The 14086-nt window shown below is 54.0% G+C and overlaps 1 protein-coding gene across 6 annotated transcripts in view; it reads left to right on the top strand.

Annotated features, from left to right (window-relative positions):
- Window positions 1-14086, top strand: part of NFATC2 (nuclear factor of activated T cells 2) — a 158561-nt gene that overhangs the window by 112141 nt on the left and 32334 nt on the right. For all 6 annotated transcript variants that reach the window (XM_043884593.1, XM_043884594.1, XM_043884591.1 and 3 more), the window contains exon 9: window positions 525-1214. In XM_043884593.1, the coding sequence (XP_043740528.1) occupies window positions 525-1214 (690 nt within the window). The remainder of the gene's footprint in view (window positions 1-524; window positions 1215-14086) is intronic.

Raw genomic sequence — 14086 nt, 5'->3', positions numbered from 1 at the left:
TCGCCAAAGAGTCGGACACGACTTAGCAGCTAAACATTAACAACTATTCAGGGTGCTGGGGTCACAGCATTGAACAAAAAAGACCCAAGAATCCTCTAGTGGGGGGTTGAGATAATAACAGCACGTGGAGTGCACAGACATTTCAGAGGATGCTGAGTGTGGTGAAGGATGGCAGGCAGAGAAGGGATGGGAGCTGCCAGGGCAGACGGAGGAGGCAGAGGCATAATTTTACATCAGGCTCTTGTCTGACCTCTCCCCTTTGGGGGAAAAGACAGCACACATCCCAGGGCTGGTGGGAAGCCACCAGCCGCCTTCCCCTAAGAGAAAGACCTATAGTTCAAGGCCATCCAAGGTAAAATTTCTAACCTAAGACAGTTGCACAGGGGGAGCCTCTTGCCCGAGCCCAGGTCTTGGATCCCGCCCGTCTGGCCTCCCAAGGCTGTGCTCCCACCCGCCCCCCGCCCATCCTCCGTGCTCCCCGCTGGTGGCGCTAAGAGAGGTTGCCCCGTGTGCTCTTCTCGCAGTCCCGGCCATCAAGACGGAGCCCACTGATGAGTACGACCCCGCCTTGATCTGCAGCCCCGCCCACGGGGGCCTGGGGAGCCAGCCGTACTACCCGCAGCACCCGATGGTGGCCGAGCCCCCCTCCTGCCTCGTGGCCACCATGGCTCCCTGCCAGCAGTTCCGCTCGGGGCTCTCGTCCCCCGACGCGCGCTACCAGCAGCAGAACCCGGCGGCCGTCCTCTACCAGCGGGGCAAGAGCCTGAGCCCCGGGCTGCTGGGCTACCAGCAGCCCGCCCTCATGGCCGCCCCGCTGGCGCTGGCGGACGCCCACCGCTCCGTGCTGGTGCACGCCGGCGCGCAGGGCCAGGGCGCGGCGCTGCTGCACTCCGGCCCGGCCAACCAGCAGGCCTCGCCCGTCATCCACTACTCGCCCACCAACCAGCCGCTGCGCTGCGGAAGCCACCAGGAGTTCCAGCACATCGTGTACTGCGAGAACTTCGCGCCTGGCCCCGCCAGGCCCGGCCCGCCCCCCGGCAGTCAGGGCCAGAGGCTGAGCCCCGGCTCCTACCCCACCGTCATCCAGCAGCAGAACGCCCCCAGCCAGAGAGCCGCCAAAAACGGACCCCCGGTCACTGACCAAAAGGAAGTGTTACCCGCGGGCGTGACGATCAAACAGGAGCAGAACTTGGACCAGACCTACTTGGATGACGGTAAGGGGCTTGTCTTCCTCGTTGTGCGTGAGTTCCGTGCCCTGTAGCCAACCCCCCTGCCCAGCAAGCTGACTGTATGGCCGGGGTAGCCGCCTTTACCTGTCTGGGGCCTCGGTGTCCCCCTCTTTAAATGAAGGGAGTTGAATAAGATGACCTTTAAGGCCTCACCCAAGTCTGTGCATGAATCCTTGCCCAGCAGGAGTTTGGGGTGGGCGTTAGGGGTTTAGTTGCCCCCCTCCCACAACCATGGCAACAGAAAGAGCAAATGAGGGCACTTTTGACCCCAGGAGTGTGCCCCGGGTCACAAACCGGGTCCTTTAACTGCTTCCACTCTCTTTCCATCTGCTAATTTTAGACCGAGGATAGGGCAACAGAAAGGAAGGAAAGCTAAGCTTTTATTCCTGGAGAGAAAGAAGAAAAAAAAAAACACCTCCCACTATATAGTCTTCTGTTGTGTATTTAGGGGAGGGGTTGGGTGGAGGGAAGGGGAGATCTTGAAGGGTGGCTGCCTCGGAAGGGCGCATGAATGGGGGCTCGTGGGCAGGCTGCAGGCGGTCTCCACCACGTGCCCGTGGAACAGAGCCGCGCATTGATGCGGGGAAGCAGCGAGCTTCCGCTGTGGTGAGCCCAGCTGAGGGGCTGGGGGGGCCAAAGGACAGATGCAGAGGCAGCTTTATGTGTCTGTAGGTGCCCGAGTCGGGTGGAAGGGCCCAGCCGGGGGGCAGATGTGTTGGGGGTGGCAGTGTGGGTGATGTTGGTCTATGATCGCAGCGAGGAAGAGCAAGCTGTGTTGGCAAGACTCACCTAGGACCAGCCAGGTGCCACTGCAGGGGCAGAGAGGGCGGGGTGGGCAGAGCGGCCTTTCCCTGGGGAAGGACGGAAACAGGTGGCTTGGATTTCTGCATGAGAGAAGGGAAGCCTATCCCACTGGCTGGCATCTGCAGCTCACCCTTGAGTGGCAACAGCATCTGAGACACCCTGAAATGTCAGTTGTTCTGGAAAATTTACTCTCGGGAATGCACCCAAGGCGTAGGAAGTAAGGCAAAAAGCGTCGAAATAGCCACAACAGTTATCATAAAGACCGGGTGCTAGATGTCAGACACAGTGAGTGCAGGACGCTCACTCAGAGACTGTTGACTGACTTTATGCAAAGTTTTGACAATCTGCGATGTCTTGTAGTTTCCACGTCCCCTCTCTAGTAAAACTATCTTTCAAAAACTTCCCCCCAAATGTATCCGGCAAAAGTCCTGAGAACCTCTTAGTTTAGAGTCAGCCTGCCCCAAGCGCCTTACAAAGGTGACCTCAGAATACTGCTGAGTTAGTCACTGAGCTGTCTGTCTGGTCCTGAGCGTTCAAACACAGGTTGACTTAGGGGCGCTGTGCTGTTTTAAGAAGAGAGACCCAGGCGCCATCCATTCTCAAAACGATGTATACCCGAAATGGCGAAGGTCAAGCGTTGCGCTTAGCTGCATGGGGGCTATCGTGTAGGAAGCTGCACTGGTGTGGAGTGCCTTCCCTCCTGAGATGGACAAAGTGGGCTGTAACCCGACCGCATTCCTCGCGTCTGCTCGGGGCTGGGTCAGGCAGAGGCGCTCCATGAATAAGTGATGCCGGAGCAGGGGCTGGAGCTGTCCTCCCCTGACTCTTTCCGTGCTGCTTCGGTCTCTGGAGCAGGAAATGTGCCGGCCCCTCCCACCCTGCCCGTCCTCCCCCCACACAGACCAGTGCGAGCATCTTGGAAAGAGAAGGGGGTTAGTCGCTGGTTCTCTGTCATGTATCAGGACCCAGGGTCACGAGTAAGCTCTGAGCACCTCTTGTTGCCCCAGACGGAGGCTTGTGTTATGGAGGAAGCAGCTGAGCGTGGAGACCCTTTGGGCCCTCCTGAGTGTCTTTCTGAACACAGGCAGGTTCAAGGTCAGGGTGAGGATGGCCTCCCAGAGGGTCAGTAACACGAGTCAGCTCTAGGGCTGTCTTGGAGAACCAAATACAGTGAACCTGCTTCTCCGGGTGGAGCCTTTTCTTAAGTACAGCCTCCATAAGCCCAGGCTTCCCTGCTGGCTCAGTGGTAAAGAATCCGCCTGCCAATGCAGGAGACACAGGTTCAATCCCTGGTCCCGGAAGATGCCCCGGAGAAGGAAATGGCAACCCTCTCCAGTATTCTTGCCTGGGAAATCCCACGGACAGAGGAGCCTGGCGGGGTACAGTCCATGTGGTTGCAAAGGAGTTGGACACGACTGAGCAACTAAACAACAAACCATAAGCCCAGTTCCCTGGAATTTTAGGAGATATTCTCTGAAACGAGGTTCCGTGTCTGGAAAAGGGGAGAAGCACTTGATAAAACCAAGTTTTTATGGCACTTGTTTACTGCAGGGCTTCTCAGAGCCTTTGCTGGCCTCGTGGACATTCTTATTTTCTAAGCCAAGAGAGAATTGCTCCATCACCTGGACAGCTCCAGGGGTGCTGCTCCCACTGGGTTTGAGTGTACAGCCTGGTGGGCCTGGGACCCCGTCCCCTGACGTTCGGGAAGAGTAACGCGGAGGCCTCTGAGTTCAGAGCCAGCCCTGCCCCGTCCCGTGTGCCGTATTCAGGCTTCACATTCCTGGGGCCAGAGTGGGGCACAGGGCCGGGGACGATCTCCACCCCTGTGGCCCCAGAAGGCAGCCCCGTGACCGCTGGTGAGATGCTCTGCCTGACTGGTGGCGTCCCCAGGGCCCTGCCCAGCCCCGGGCCCTTCAACGGGAAGGCGCCCGTGTGGCCGTCATGTGCTCAGGGCTGAGCCCAGCCTGCCCCGCCGCGGTAGCCGCCAGGAAGAGGGCTATAGCATTGTCTGCCAACTGCTGGCTTTGACGCCCCTCTCGCAGATGCCTTCTGGCTGGTGTACTCACAGAACGTTCTCAGGCTCTGCCGTTGACTTCGTGAAGGTGGGGTTCAGACCGGTCAGCTCTCTGACGTTTCTTCCTGACCGGTAAACTGGAAATCCCGGGGTCATCTCTCTAGTCTGTCTGGAAGGCCTGCTCAGTCCTTTTCATCCCTTTGATCAACTCCCCCGTGGAGATCCCCACACAGAATACACTCTGGCTGCCCGAACTCCAGCAGAAGGTGCTCCTGGGGGCGGGGGTGGGGGGCTGTTTCTCAGATGCCATTCCTCTGCCTTGGGATTTTGGCAGACTTGACTTTCCTCGATCGTTTTGTGAGAGCTGGGCTGATGTGCTTTGAGGGTCAATGGAAGGTTCCGCAGCTGGAAAGGGAAGGGGTCACCACGGAGGACTCGGGTCCAAATGCAGACGCGTCACCGTAGCAGTGGCCGCACCGCCTCGCGTGGTCCCAGGAAGCCCCGACCCTTGGCGCTCTCTCCCCGACCCTTGGCTCCCGACCCTGGCGCATCTGGTCTGCGTCCCACCTGGTCCCACTGCTCTCCTTCCCAAACTGCATTCCTGCACACAGACGCTGTCTGTCTTGGCCCCCGTTTTTTTCCCTTGGAACTCCAAAAGGCAGCTTCTGCTTTCTCCACTCCAAGGACTCGAGGCGTTTTCCAAAAGTCTCTTTCTGAGCTAGCAAAATAAGTGATATTCCAGGGCCAATGTATCCTCACTCCTCTGCTGTGTGCCTGCCTGGACCCAGACTTTCTTTCACCATTCTTCTGAAATGCATGCTTTGCACACACATTCACTGTTGGTTTTTTTTTTTTTTTTTTCCCTCTCTCTGTCTCACTTGTCCCCTTCTGTAACTGACTTCTTGCTCTAAAGCCCCGGGCTGTACCTGGGAAATACCTTCAGCTCAAAACAGTAGCCTGATCTGAGCCCTGAGCAAATCCTTCCCTCCCTCCTTTCCTGCCCCTACCCGTCCGGCTCCTCTCCTCCTGACTTCCTCTCCCCTCTCCTCCATCCTGATTTAACTGGTCATCTTCACTGTACCCTGCTGGCTCAGATGGTCAAGAGTCTGCCTGCAATGCGGGAGATGCGGGTTCTATCCCTGGGTCAGGAAGATCCCCTGGAGAAGGAAATGGCAGCCCACTCCAGTACTCTTGCCTGGAAAATCCCATGGACAGAGGAACCTGGCAGGCTGCAGTCCATGGGGTCGCAAGAGTCGGACACGACTGAGTGACCTCACTTTCTTTCTTTTTCTGTAGCAGGCATGGTCCTGGGACTCAGGGGTGCGCTAGTGACAAGTCAAAAGTCCTTGCTCTCATGGGGTGTTTTCTGGGTAAAGGAGGCAGACGTTAGCACAGAAGGTAACAGGCAAGCGTCTTGCGGACGGCGGTAGAAAGCCACGAGGGAGCGCACGCAAGGCCAGGAGCCAGAGTGTGGCCGGCTGGGGGCGGTGCTGGCCCTGAGAGGTGGGCTACAGGGAAGGTCTGAGGGAGGCTGTTTCAGGGAACGGAGGCCGCAGGCGGAGGCTGTGAGCTCAGAGGTGTGGGTTTTCATCCAGAGGGCACTGTGAACTGATTTCCCTTTTGAAGACGTCACTGGCTGCCTTTAGGACAGTGGACAGTAGGGAGGCGAGAGATGGAAAACAAGGGGTTTGCTTCCTTTTAGACAAACCCCGATACAAAGGCAGTGAGCCCCGTGGCAAGTGTTGGGGGGAGTGTGCAGGGGCGGGGTGGGGCACATTTTACAAAATGCTGCCTTGCGCGTCCTCTCCGTAGTGCGGTGGTTTGAGACGGAACTATAACTGCCAGAACGGGGTGAGTTTACAGGGAGTTCTGAGCCCCGCTCCCTGCCCAGAACTGAGGGGCGGCTGCACGCTCACCCCCAGGGCACCTGCATGCGGCAGTGTGTGTGCGTGCTGGGGGCAGGCTGGCGGGAGAGGCTCCGGGAAGCAGGGTCTCCAAAGAGCGGCGGGTTTGCAGGTCCTCAGGCTGTCCTGCCACGGGCAGGGTGGTGAGCCTGCGCCGGCAGCCTCGAGACGCTGCCGCAGACAAGAACGCCAGGGACGGTGGGGAGGCTTGGACTCAAAGGAGATCCTCCGTCCCCTTATCTTAGGGAGAAGGATGAGGTCTCAGTGATGGCCAGAGCCTCTGCCAGTGGCTTTTAAGGATGGCAGATGGTGTGTGTGTGTGTGTGTTTATAGATGTCAGAAGAGCACATCATTCTGTCCGGTTGTGAATCCACTTTTCTATTCTTCGTAGGAACTAAAAAATCATTTCTCGAAATACATTAATTATTTCTACATATTGAAATACAGGCACACTCGGAAATCAGTGGTGTATGCTGAATTTTACCAGGTGGGCCGACATGTAGTTAAACCACCTGGACTACCAGGCCACCAGATCTGGTTAGAGCCCAGGAGCCCCCCACAAGGAGTCTTCTGCCTTCTCCACAAAGGCGCCGTGACCCTGCCTTCCGACCCTGGGAGTTCGTTTTGCCTTCTTGCAGAAACAGAAGTCACGCAGCAACGCTCCCCTGTGTCTGGCTCCCTTCCGTCAGCCGAGATCCAGCAATCCTGGGGGTAGTTGAGGTTCATTCACTCTGTTGTCCATGGAGGGAATTTTCTACAGCCTCTGAGTCCTTGTTCCTGTTGATAGAGAGGACCAGGCTGTTTCTCATTTTACGGAGAAGCGGTATGAACACTCTCAAACTCTTCTTTTGCCCTCCACACAGAGGGTCGGGAGTGGAGCCCTTGCCAGATGGTTTTCCAAAGTGGTCATACCGGTTGCGACGCCCACCACAGTGCAGGGTGGAGCGGTTTGAAGGGTAGTTCACTTTGCATCTTCTGACTCTGGGACCAGCTCTCATTTCTGATGAAGAGGCCCAGTTACGGGGGACTGCAGACCCAGGGGCAGCAGGCTATGTAGGTATAGCAGCTCTGACCCCTGCTTGGACCAGGTACTTAAACTCTCTGGGACTCTATTTTCTCCCCCTGAAAACTACATCTCCCGCTCAGATACTCAGGCTGCCAAACACACGTTAAGGTCTGTGCTTGTAAATATGGTTCCTAAAAGACGTTCAGCAGTTATCACTTGCTCCCATGATAGTAACAGTGGTCATCCTAAGAGCCTGCTTCCCTTCAGGTTTCTTGTGGTGCCTTCTGCAGCCTGGCCTTTATTTTGGTCACTTTAATGCTTTTTTGTTTGATGAGACTCCTCCACGTGGACAGAAGGTAGGAAAAAGCCCCAGAGAAGGCGCTGATCTGTGACTCTCAGTGGCTGCCCTTCCGGCCCCCAGAAGCGGAGGGTCTACGCACTGTTCACCTTGGGGCCCAGACACAGCTCAGGTTCAGTTCCCTGGTGCCTGCTCTCTTCCTGCCCCGCGAGAGAGCTGGACAGGTTAGAGTGAGCCCCAAACCGGCCCATGGCGGTAAGGCAGCCCCCAGGAGCTTTTTCTTGAAACTTGGGCATGGCATGGGTGCACGGGAAGGAGCTGGCCACATCTTGTGTGATTCTCCGTGGAGGTGCTTGCCTGGGGCTGCCAGGCAGTAGAGCCAGAGGTGCAGCCGGCCACACGAAATGTTTGTGGGACAGGAGTCTGCCCGCAGTGCTCTGACCTCCATTTGGCCTTGTTTGAATCTTCGCCTTCCCTTGTTCCTGGTTCTCAGGACTTACTTACCATCTCTGTAAGACACATTGAATGGAGCTTTGAATAGTAGGCTTCATACTTACTTGTGACCTTGGGCAAGCAACTAGCTTAGCTGTGCCTCAGTTTCCCCATACATGGAATGGGCATGATCCCAGCTCCTCCCTCATAAGGCGGTAGTGAGAGTGTATTGAGTTAAGGCATGTCATATCTTAGGAACAGGGCTTGGCCCAGAGTGTACTCCCTGATAAATGTTAGCTGCTCTTTCTGTTTGTGAATTTAATTGACTTCTCGGAGGACAGGGTTCAAAATTTTTACCATACGTCTGCGTAAGAGAATAAAAATCGGCTCTTCTGGTCTTTGGTGATGAGCCCATGTGCCCTTAGGCCCTGTCTCTTCCACGTGGAGTAGGGGGGACAGAGCCCCAGTGCACGGGTTCAAGGTTTCCTTCCCAAGCGGCTTTCGGGGGCCGCAGGACATCTTCCTGCACAAGGGGCCGATGCCCTGGGCCGAGGGCCAGCAGGGAAGTCCCCGTTCCCGTGCCCCCTGCTCTGCATGCCTAGTGGAGCACGAACGTCAGGCCCAAGTTTTCCTGGTTGTGCCATTGGCCGAGGGTCCCAGCCTTTTACCCAGAGGCTCAATGTGCCAGAGCCTGAGAACCAGGCCAGGGAAGGGTGGACGGACAGACAGGCACGCCCTCCAGCCGTGCGGAAGTGGGGAAGCGCACGTGCCCGGCACGGCTTTGTCTGGCAGGTCGGGGGGCTTCCACTGAGGCTGCTTAGTGCCCACGGCAAGGCTGTCCTTGCCACAACCCGCCCGCCGCTGAAGACGACCGTGTGTCCGGCTGCCGCGTTGGCCCAGGAGGGCTGGGCTTCCGGGCAGTGTCCCTGGGGGCGGCGGCGCTGATGGAGGCTGACATGCAGGGATTCTCTGCCCCGATGACAGCTGAGCAAAGTGGTTGCCTGGCTGATGGCACCACGGAGAGTGTGATCTGGGTGTTGTAGCCTCGGGCTGGGCAGGGCACCAGAAAGCACCAATGCCAGGTTGAATTCACACACCTTTTGTGGGCAACAACGGAGTCCAGGCTTCTGCTGAAGGCTTCGGTCAGCCGTCTTTCTTAAAGTTCATTAAAAGATATCTGTATTTTATAAAGGCAGTATGTCCACACGCTTGAAAAAAGATACAAAAAGATATCCAGTGAAGTCTTCTTCCATTTTTGCTCTGCTCCTTGACACCAGTTTTCTCAAGCCTTCTAGAGTAGTGTTTCTTATTTTTTTTTTTTTTTAATCATTAATGCCATCCTTTCCACTTAGGCCCCTTTTAAAATAAGTTTTTTCCTAATCACCACCCCCATGAACTGTCAATCGCAATACCTGTTTTGTTCCAGGCCCTTTGCAGGACCACAGGCGTTGTGATGGAAGACCATCCTCCGCCTTGGGGATGTATCATCCCGACTGGGAGTGCGCGCCGTGGTTTCCGTTTGTAATCGTGAGCACATGCAGATGTATCTTCTTCTCTTCCCCGTTGGTTCTACCAAAGGGAGCGAAACCTGCCCACAGGCCCCCGCGGTCGGGGATGAGTGTCTCGCTATCGCAAGCAGAGCTTACACACCGTCCCACAGGGAACGGGCGGGCAGGCTGGGGTCCGCCCTCAGGAATGGGATGTCTGCTCCGAGGGTCCAGCTTTGACTCGGGGCCTGCTGGCTATAGAGCTTCTGGAACTGTCTCCCTGGCTTTCAGGCTGGCCTCAGTGCTTCCCTCCTTTGTGACCTCAGGCTGATGACAGTGGCCCCCGACTCTGAGCGTGACTGCATGGCAATGGGAGCATCCCTGTAAGGACAGCACTGTGGCCCCTGAGTGTGCGTGGGGCGCCCAGTGGTTCGTATTCTTTTCTGCCACCACCGTCATCCATTCTGGGCCGTTGCTGTGGGCTCCGCATTTGCGTCCCCCTCAGTTTATAGGTTGAAGCGTATCCCCCGGTATGATGGCTTTAGGCCGTGGGCCCTTTGGGAAGTGCTCAGGTCTCGAGGATGGAGCCCCATGACTGGGGTCGCTGCCCTTAGAGAAGAGACCTCTAGTTCCCTTCCACCGTGTGAGGCGGGGATGAGAAAGCTGTCATCTTGGAGGAAGTAGGCCGTATCAGCCGGCACTTTGGTCTTGGACTTCTCTTCCTCTGGAACTGTGAGAAACAAATATTTGTTGTTTATAAGCCCCCACGTGACTGTTTTGTTCTAGCCGCCCGACTGGACGAGGACAGATGTAGCAGGAGGGGCAGAGCTGGCTCTGGAGAAGAGCCCCGAGGCTGACTCTCAGCCTGGGTCCTTGTCACCCGGCTGGGCTACTTCTTGTTAATTCAGCAGAGGGAATTCAGAGTCTCACTGGAGAGGGCCCAAGTCCAGAAAACTGCTTGCCTAGAGAGAAGTCCTTCCAATGAATATTCAACCCCGGAGCTCTAATACTTTGGCTACTGATGCAAAGAGCCAACTCATTAAAAAAGACTCCGATGCTGGGAAATGTTGAAGGCAGGAGGAGAATAGGGTTACAGAGGATGAGATGGTTGGGTGGCATCACTGACTCAATGGCACGATTTGAGCAAGCTCCAGGAGATAGTGACAGACAGGGAAGCCTGGTGTGCTGTAGTCCATGGGGTCGCAGAGAGTTGGACACGACTCAGGGTCTGAACAACATCAACAGAGAGACATGCCCACACAGTTTGTGAGAACTCATGGTTGACGATCCCTGAGCCGGTGGCAGGCCTGCCTCCCTCTCCCCCAGGAGAGGCTTCTGTCCCAGGGGCACTGTGATTTCGCCCCTCCTGATGTTTTCTCACCTTCAGAGAACCTCTAGCTTCTAGCTGTGGCTCTTAGCTGTCCTTTCATCCCAAATCACGCCTACTTTGCATTGCTGCCTTATGAAAATTTAAGAGGCCACCTTCCAGCTGACTCCAGACCCAGAAGTGCTCAGCCATCTTTTTGAGATTCTGCAAAGCAGATGTTTTCAAAGGAATGTACTCTTGCATTTTGAGGTCAGATGCTACCAAACCACAAGAAAGTCCATTCTCAGACTTGCTGTCCACTCAGCCCGCATTCCAGAGCAGCCTCTGACCCACAAAGAGCAGACCAGGCCCCAGAAAGAGGACCAAGGATATTATTTGGTGTCATTTGAGGGCCCCCCCGTCAGCCACCAAGACCCCCAGTTTTAACTGTGCTGCGTTCAGTTGCCACCTTCAAAATGAGGTTATGGTCTGGTGGTAACAGGTGAACATCCTGCTGAAGGAATAAGGTGATCAGTTAAGCAAGATACACGAGGAGGTGAGCATCCAGACCTTCTTTCCAAGGCTCTTCTAGACTTTCATTCGTACAGCACAGCCTGCAGAAACTGCTAAGGCTCACTTCCTCCCTTGGTGTAAGTGCCGGGCAGGCTGGAGACGTGGCTTGTTTCAGGATTATGAGCAACTGGGTGATTACTGTAACATCATTTCATGCAGGACTGTACTTGTGATGGATCTTGCCTCATCCCAGGCCATCATCTAAGATCATCCAGAACGCGTGTCTGTCTTAAAAAACACAGAACTCCCCAGTATCAGCTTGAGCTGTAATTCATTTGTCTCTAGCAAAGTTAGACCTTGAAAAGTGATTTAGTTATTTGAGGCTATGAACTATATGGGAGGGGGACAGTCCATCAAATCTTATTTTCATACTAAATTTCTACTTTGTACTCCCTACCTTATCCTGTATCAATAGAGCCATTTCAGATAAACAGTAAAGTTTATCTTCATAGGAAAAAAAAAAAAGTCACCTTTCTTTAATGAAATAGCCCTGGTTTTGTTCAACTCCACAGAGTTGAGATTTGGGTGCATTTTGTCTTTTCTCATCCCCAAGCCTAGTTCTGGACTCTCTTTTCTTGCTGTGGACCGACTCAACTTTTATTTTAGCACCATTTTTCTTTTACTTTTCATTCCTTTCCAAAAGCAAGAAGAGAAAGGCTTTGTTCTTGGGAAATGATGAAACCATTTCTCTGGCTCTTCTCCACCACATTCCTGACACCTCTTTAATTTGTTATTGACCCTGGGATCTGGTTAGCTGAGACTGTGACTGTAAGGGCAGGGCTGGGGCCTGTTTTGCTCATCCACGATGTCAGGTGTCTCTCTCTCGAGGGGAAGTCAAGGCACCCTGAGAGTGGAGTGTGAAGAAGGAGTCTGGGCAGGTCCTCAGATCCAGCCCTGCCCCTTCCTGGCGGCAGGATGACATCGGCGGCATCCCTTTCAGCTGCCATGAAATCAGATCTCCAGCCAGGCAAGCGAAACAGTGTGTGCCGCGGTCATTTTACAACGAGCACCATGTACCCCGACCCGATTTTATGACGAGATTGTCTGTTGCAGGCGGTTTGGACTTAAGTCCCAGGCATGCTGCAGACCAACAAATGGGTTTCTTCTGAAGCCCGTTAGTTCCACCATCCCGGGAAAGTTGAAAGGCCGCTCCCTGGTTGTTAAGTTTCCAAAACCCTGGGCAGAGTGGAGGTTCTGTTGCATAAGCTGACTACGTGGGGAACGCCTTTGAAATGTTCCGCAGCCGGTTCTTATAGATTTCTGGAAGCAGATGGTGTCTTTTGAATGCTCAGCTTTATTGGAAGCCTAAAAAAGAATTGACCCAACGTTGATGAATGCACCCTTTCCACGTCTCACAGCTGGACTGAGTTGTGGTCTCTTCAGGGCTTGGCACAGGGACGGCCCACTGGTGCTCCATGGGCCGGATTGAGCCTGCACATATTTTGTTTGGCCCACGCAGTGTTTAAAAAAATATTTGGATTAGATGCCAACGTTTAAAAACCAGGAGATTGCACATAAAAATACAGATTTCCGGCTTTCCTTGGAAAATCCAAAGATCTGGCTGCCCTAAGCCCCACATTCTGCATGGCGGCTACCTGGAGTCAAAGTCAAGGCTGGTGCTAAGTAGAGACCCCCTCCTCTAGACAGAGGACACACTTGTCCATAGCCGCCCCACCCCCTCCTGTCTCCTGACGATGGATGGAGCGTCCCTCGTTCTTTACCAGCACGTCAGTACTGCCGTTCCTCTTACACTTGGCTGACCTCGTTCAGACAGGGTCTCCATCAGACCTGTTTGGCGTTTGCCTTTGTTACCAGTCCCCTGGGAAGTGCCACTCAGATCTGTGGCTGCCTAGCCTAGCACCTGGTGCGCAGCGGGGCTTTGGAGGTGTCAGCTCCCTCTTTCTTTCCTCCCCCTCCTTGTGGCTGGAGGTAAGATTTAAACACACTTTTTTGATGAAAATGCTATAAATACATATATATAGATATAGAGTAGCACAATGTACCTACTTACCCACCCCTCAGCTTCAACTGTGGCCAACTCATGGCCAATCTGGTTTGTTCTACACCTCCAGCTTCAACGACCTCCATTTCACAATAATAATTTGAAGCAAATTCTCTACATCAAAAATCCTGGATACTAAAACCATATAATTTCATGTGTAAAGATTCAGTGTGTGTATCTAAAAGAAAAGGGTTCTGAAAATACTCATAATATACCACTAATGTGCATGAAACTTAATGAAAATTTCTTAAAATCAGGAAATACCTGGTGCATAAAGTTTCAGTCATCTCACCCATAGCGTAAAGGTTTTCTCCTTGTTTTATTACTCTATAGTTTGAATCAGGATTCGGCCCAGGCCCACACGGTGCCCGTGGATACCTTTGGTGTCTAAGACTGTTGTCATTCAGAGGTTTCCCCTGTAGATTAAATGGCAGGACCTTTTTTTTCATTTTATCATCATCATTATTATTATTTAGCAATTTATTTGTTGAATAAGACTGGATTGTTCATCCTGTAAAATTTCTCACAGTCCAGCTTTTACCAGTTATGTCCCCATGGTGAGGTTTAGCCTGCCCCTCTGTCCTCTGTATTTTCTGTAAATTGGCAGTCAGTTCCAGTGCTTTCATGGATTTGGGTTTAGTTGTTTTGGGCAAGACTGCTTCGTAGTGGGGGCATCTCTGTGTCGGGAAGTGCAGGGTGTCAGCTGCCCTCTTCTCGGTCGTGTTACCAGCTGACGATGGTCAGTACTGAACTGCGTGGATTCAGTGGTGCAGTGATTGCAAAGTGGTGATTGTTGTTGCTCAGTTGCCAAGTCCTGTCCAACTCTTTGCGACCCCATGAACTGCAGCACGCCAGGCTTCCCTGTCCTTCACTATCTCCCAGAGTTTGCTCAAACTCATGTCCATTGAGTCAGTGATGCCATCCAACCATCTCATCCTCTGTCGTCCCCTTCTCCTCCTGCCTTCTGTCTTTCCCAGCATTAGCATCTTTTCCAGTGAGTCAGCTCTTCATCTCAGGTGGCCAAAGTATTG

This window comes from Cervus elaphus, chromosome 23, assembly GCF_910594005.1.
Source record: "Cervus elaphus chromosome 23, mCerEla1.1, whole genome shotgun sequence".
Lineage (NCBI taxonomy): Eukaryota > Metazoa > Chordata > Mammalia > Artiodactyla > Cervidae > Cervus > Cervus elaphus.
Note: the sequence above shows the minus strand (reverse complement) of the source record. Positions and strands in the feature narration are given on the sequence as shown.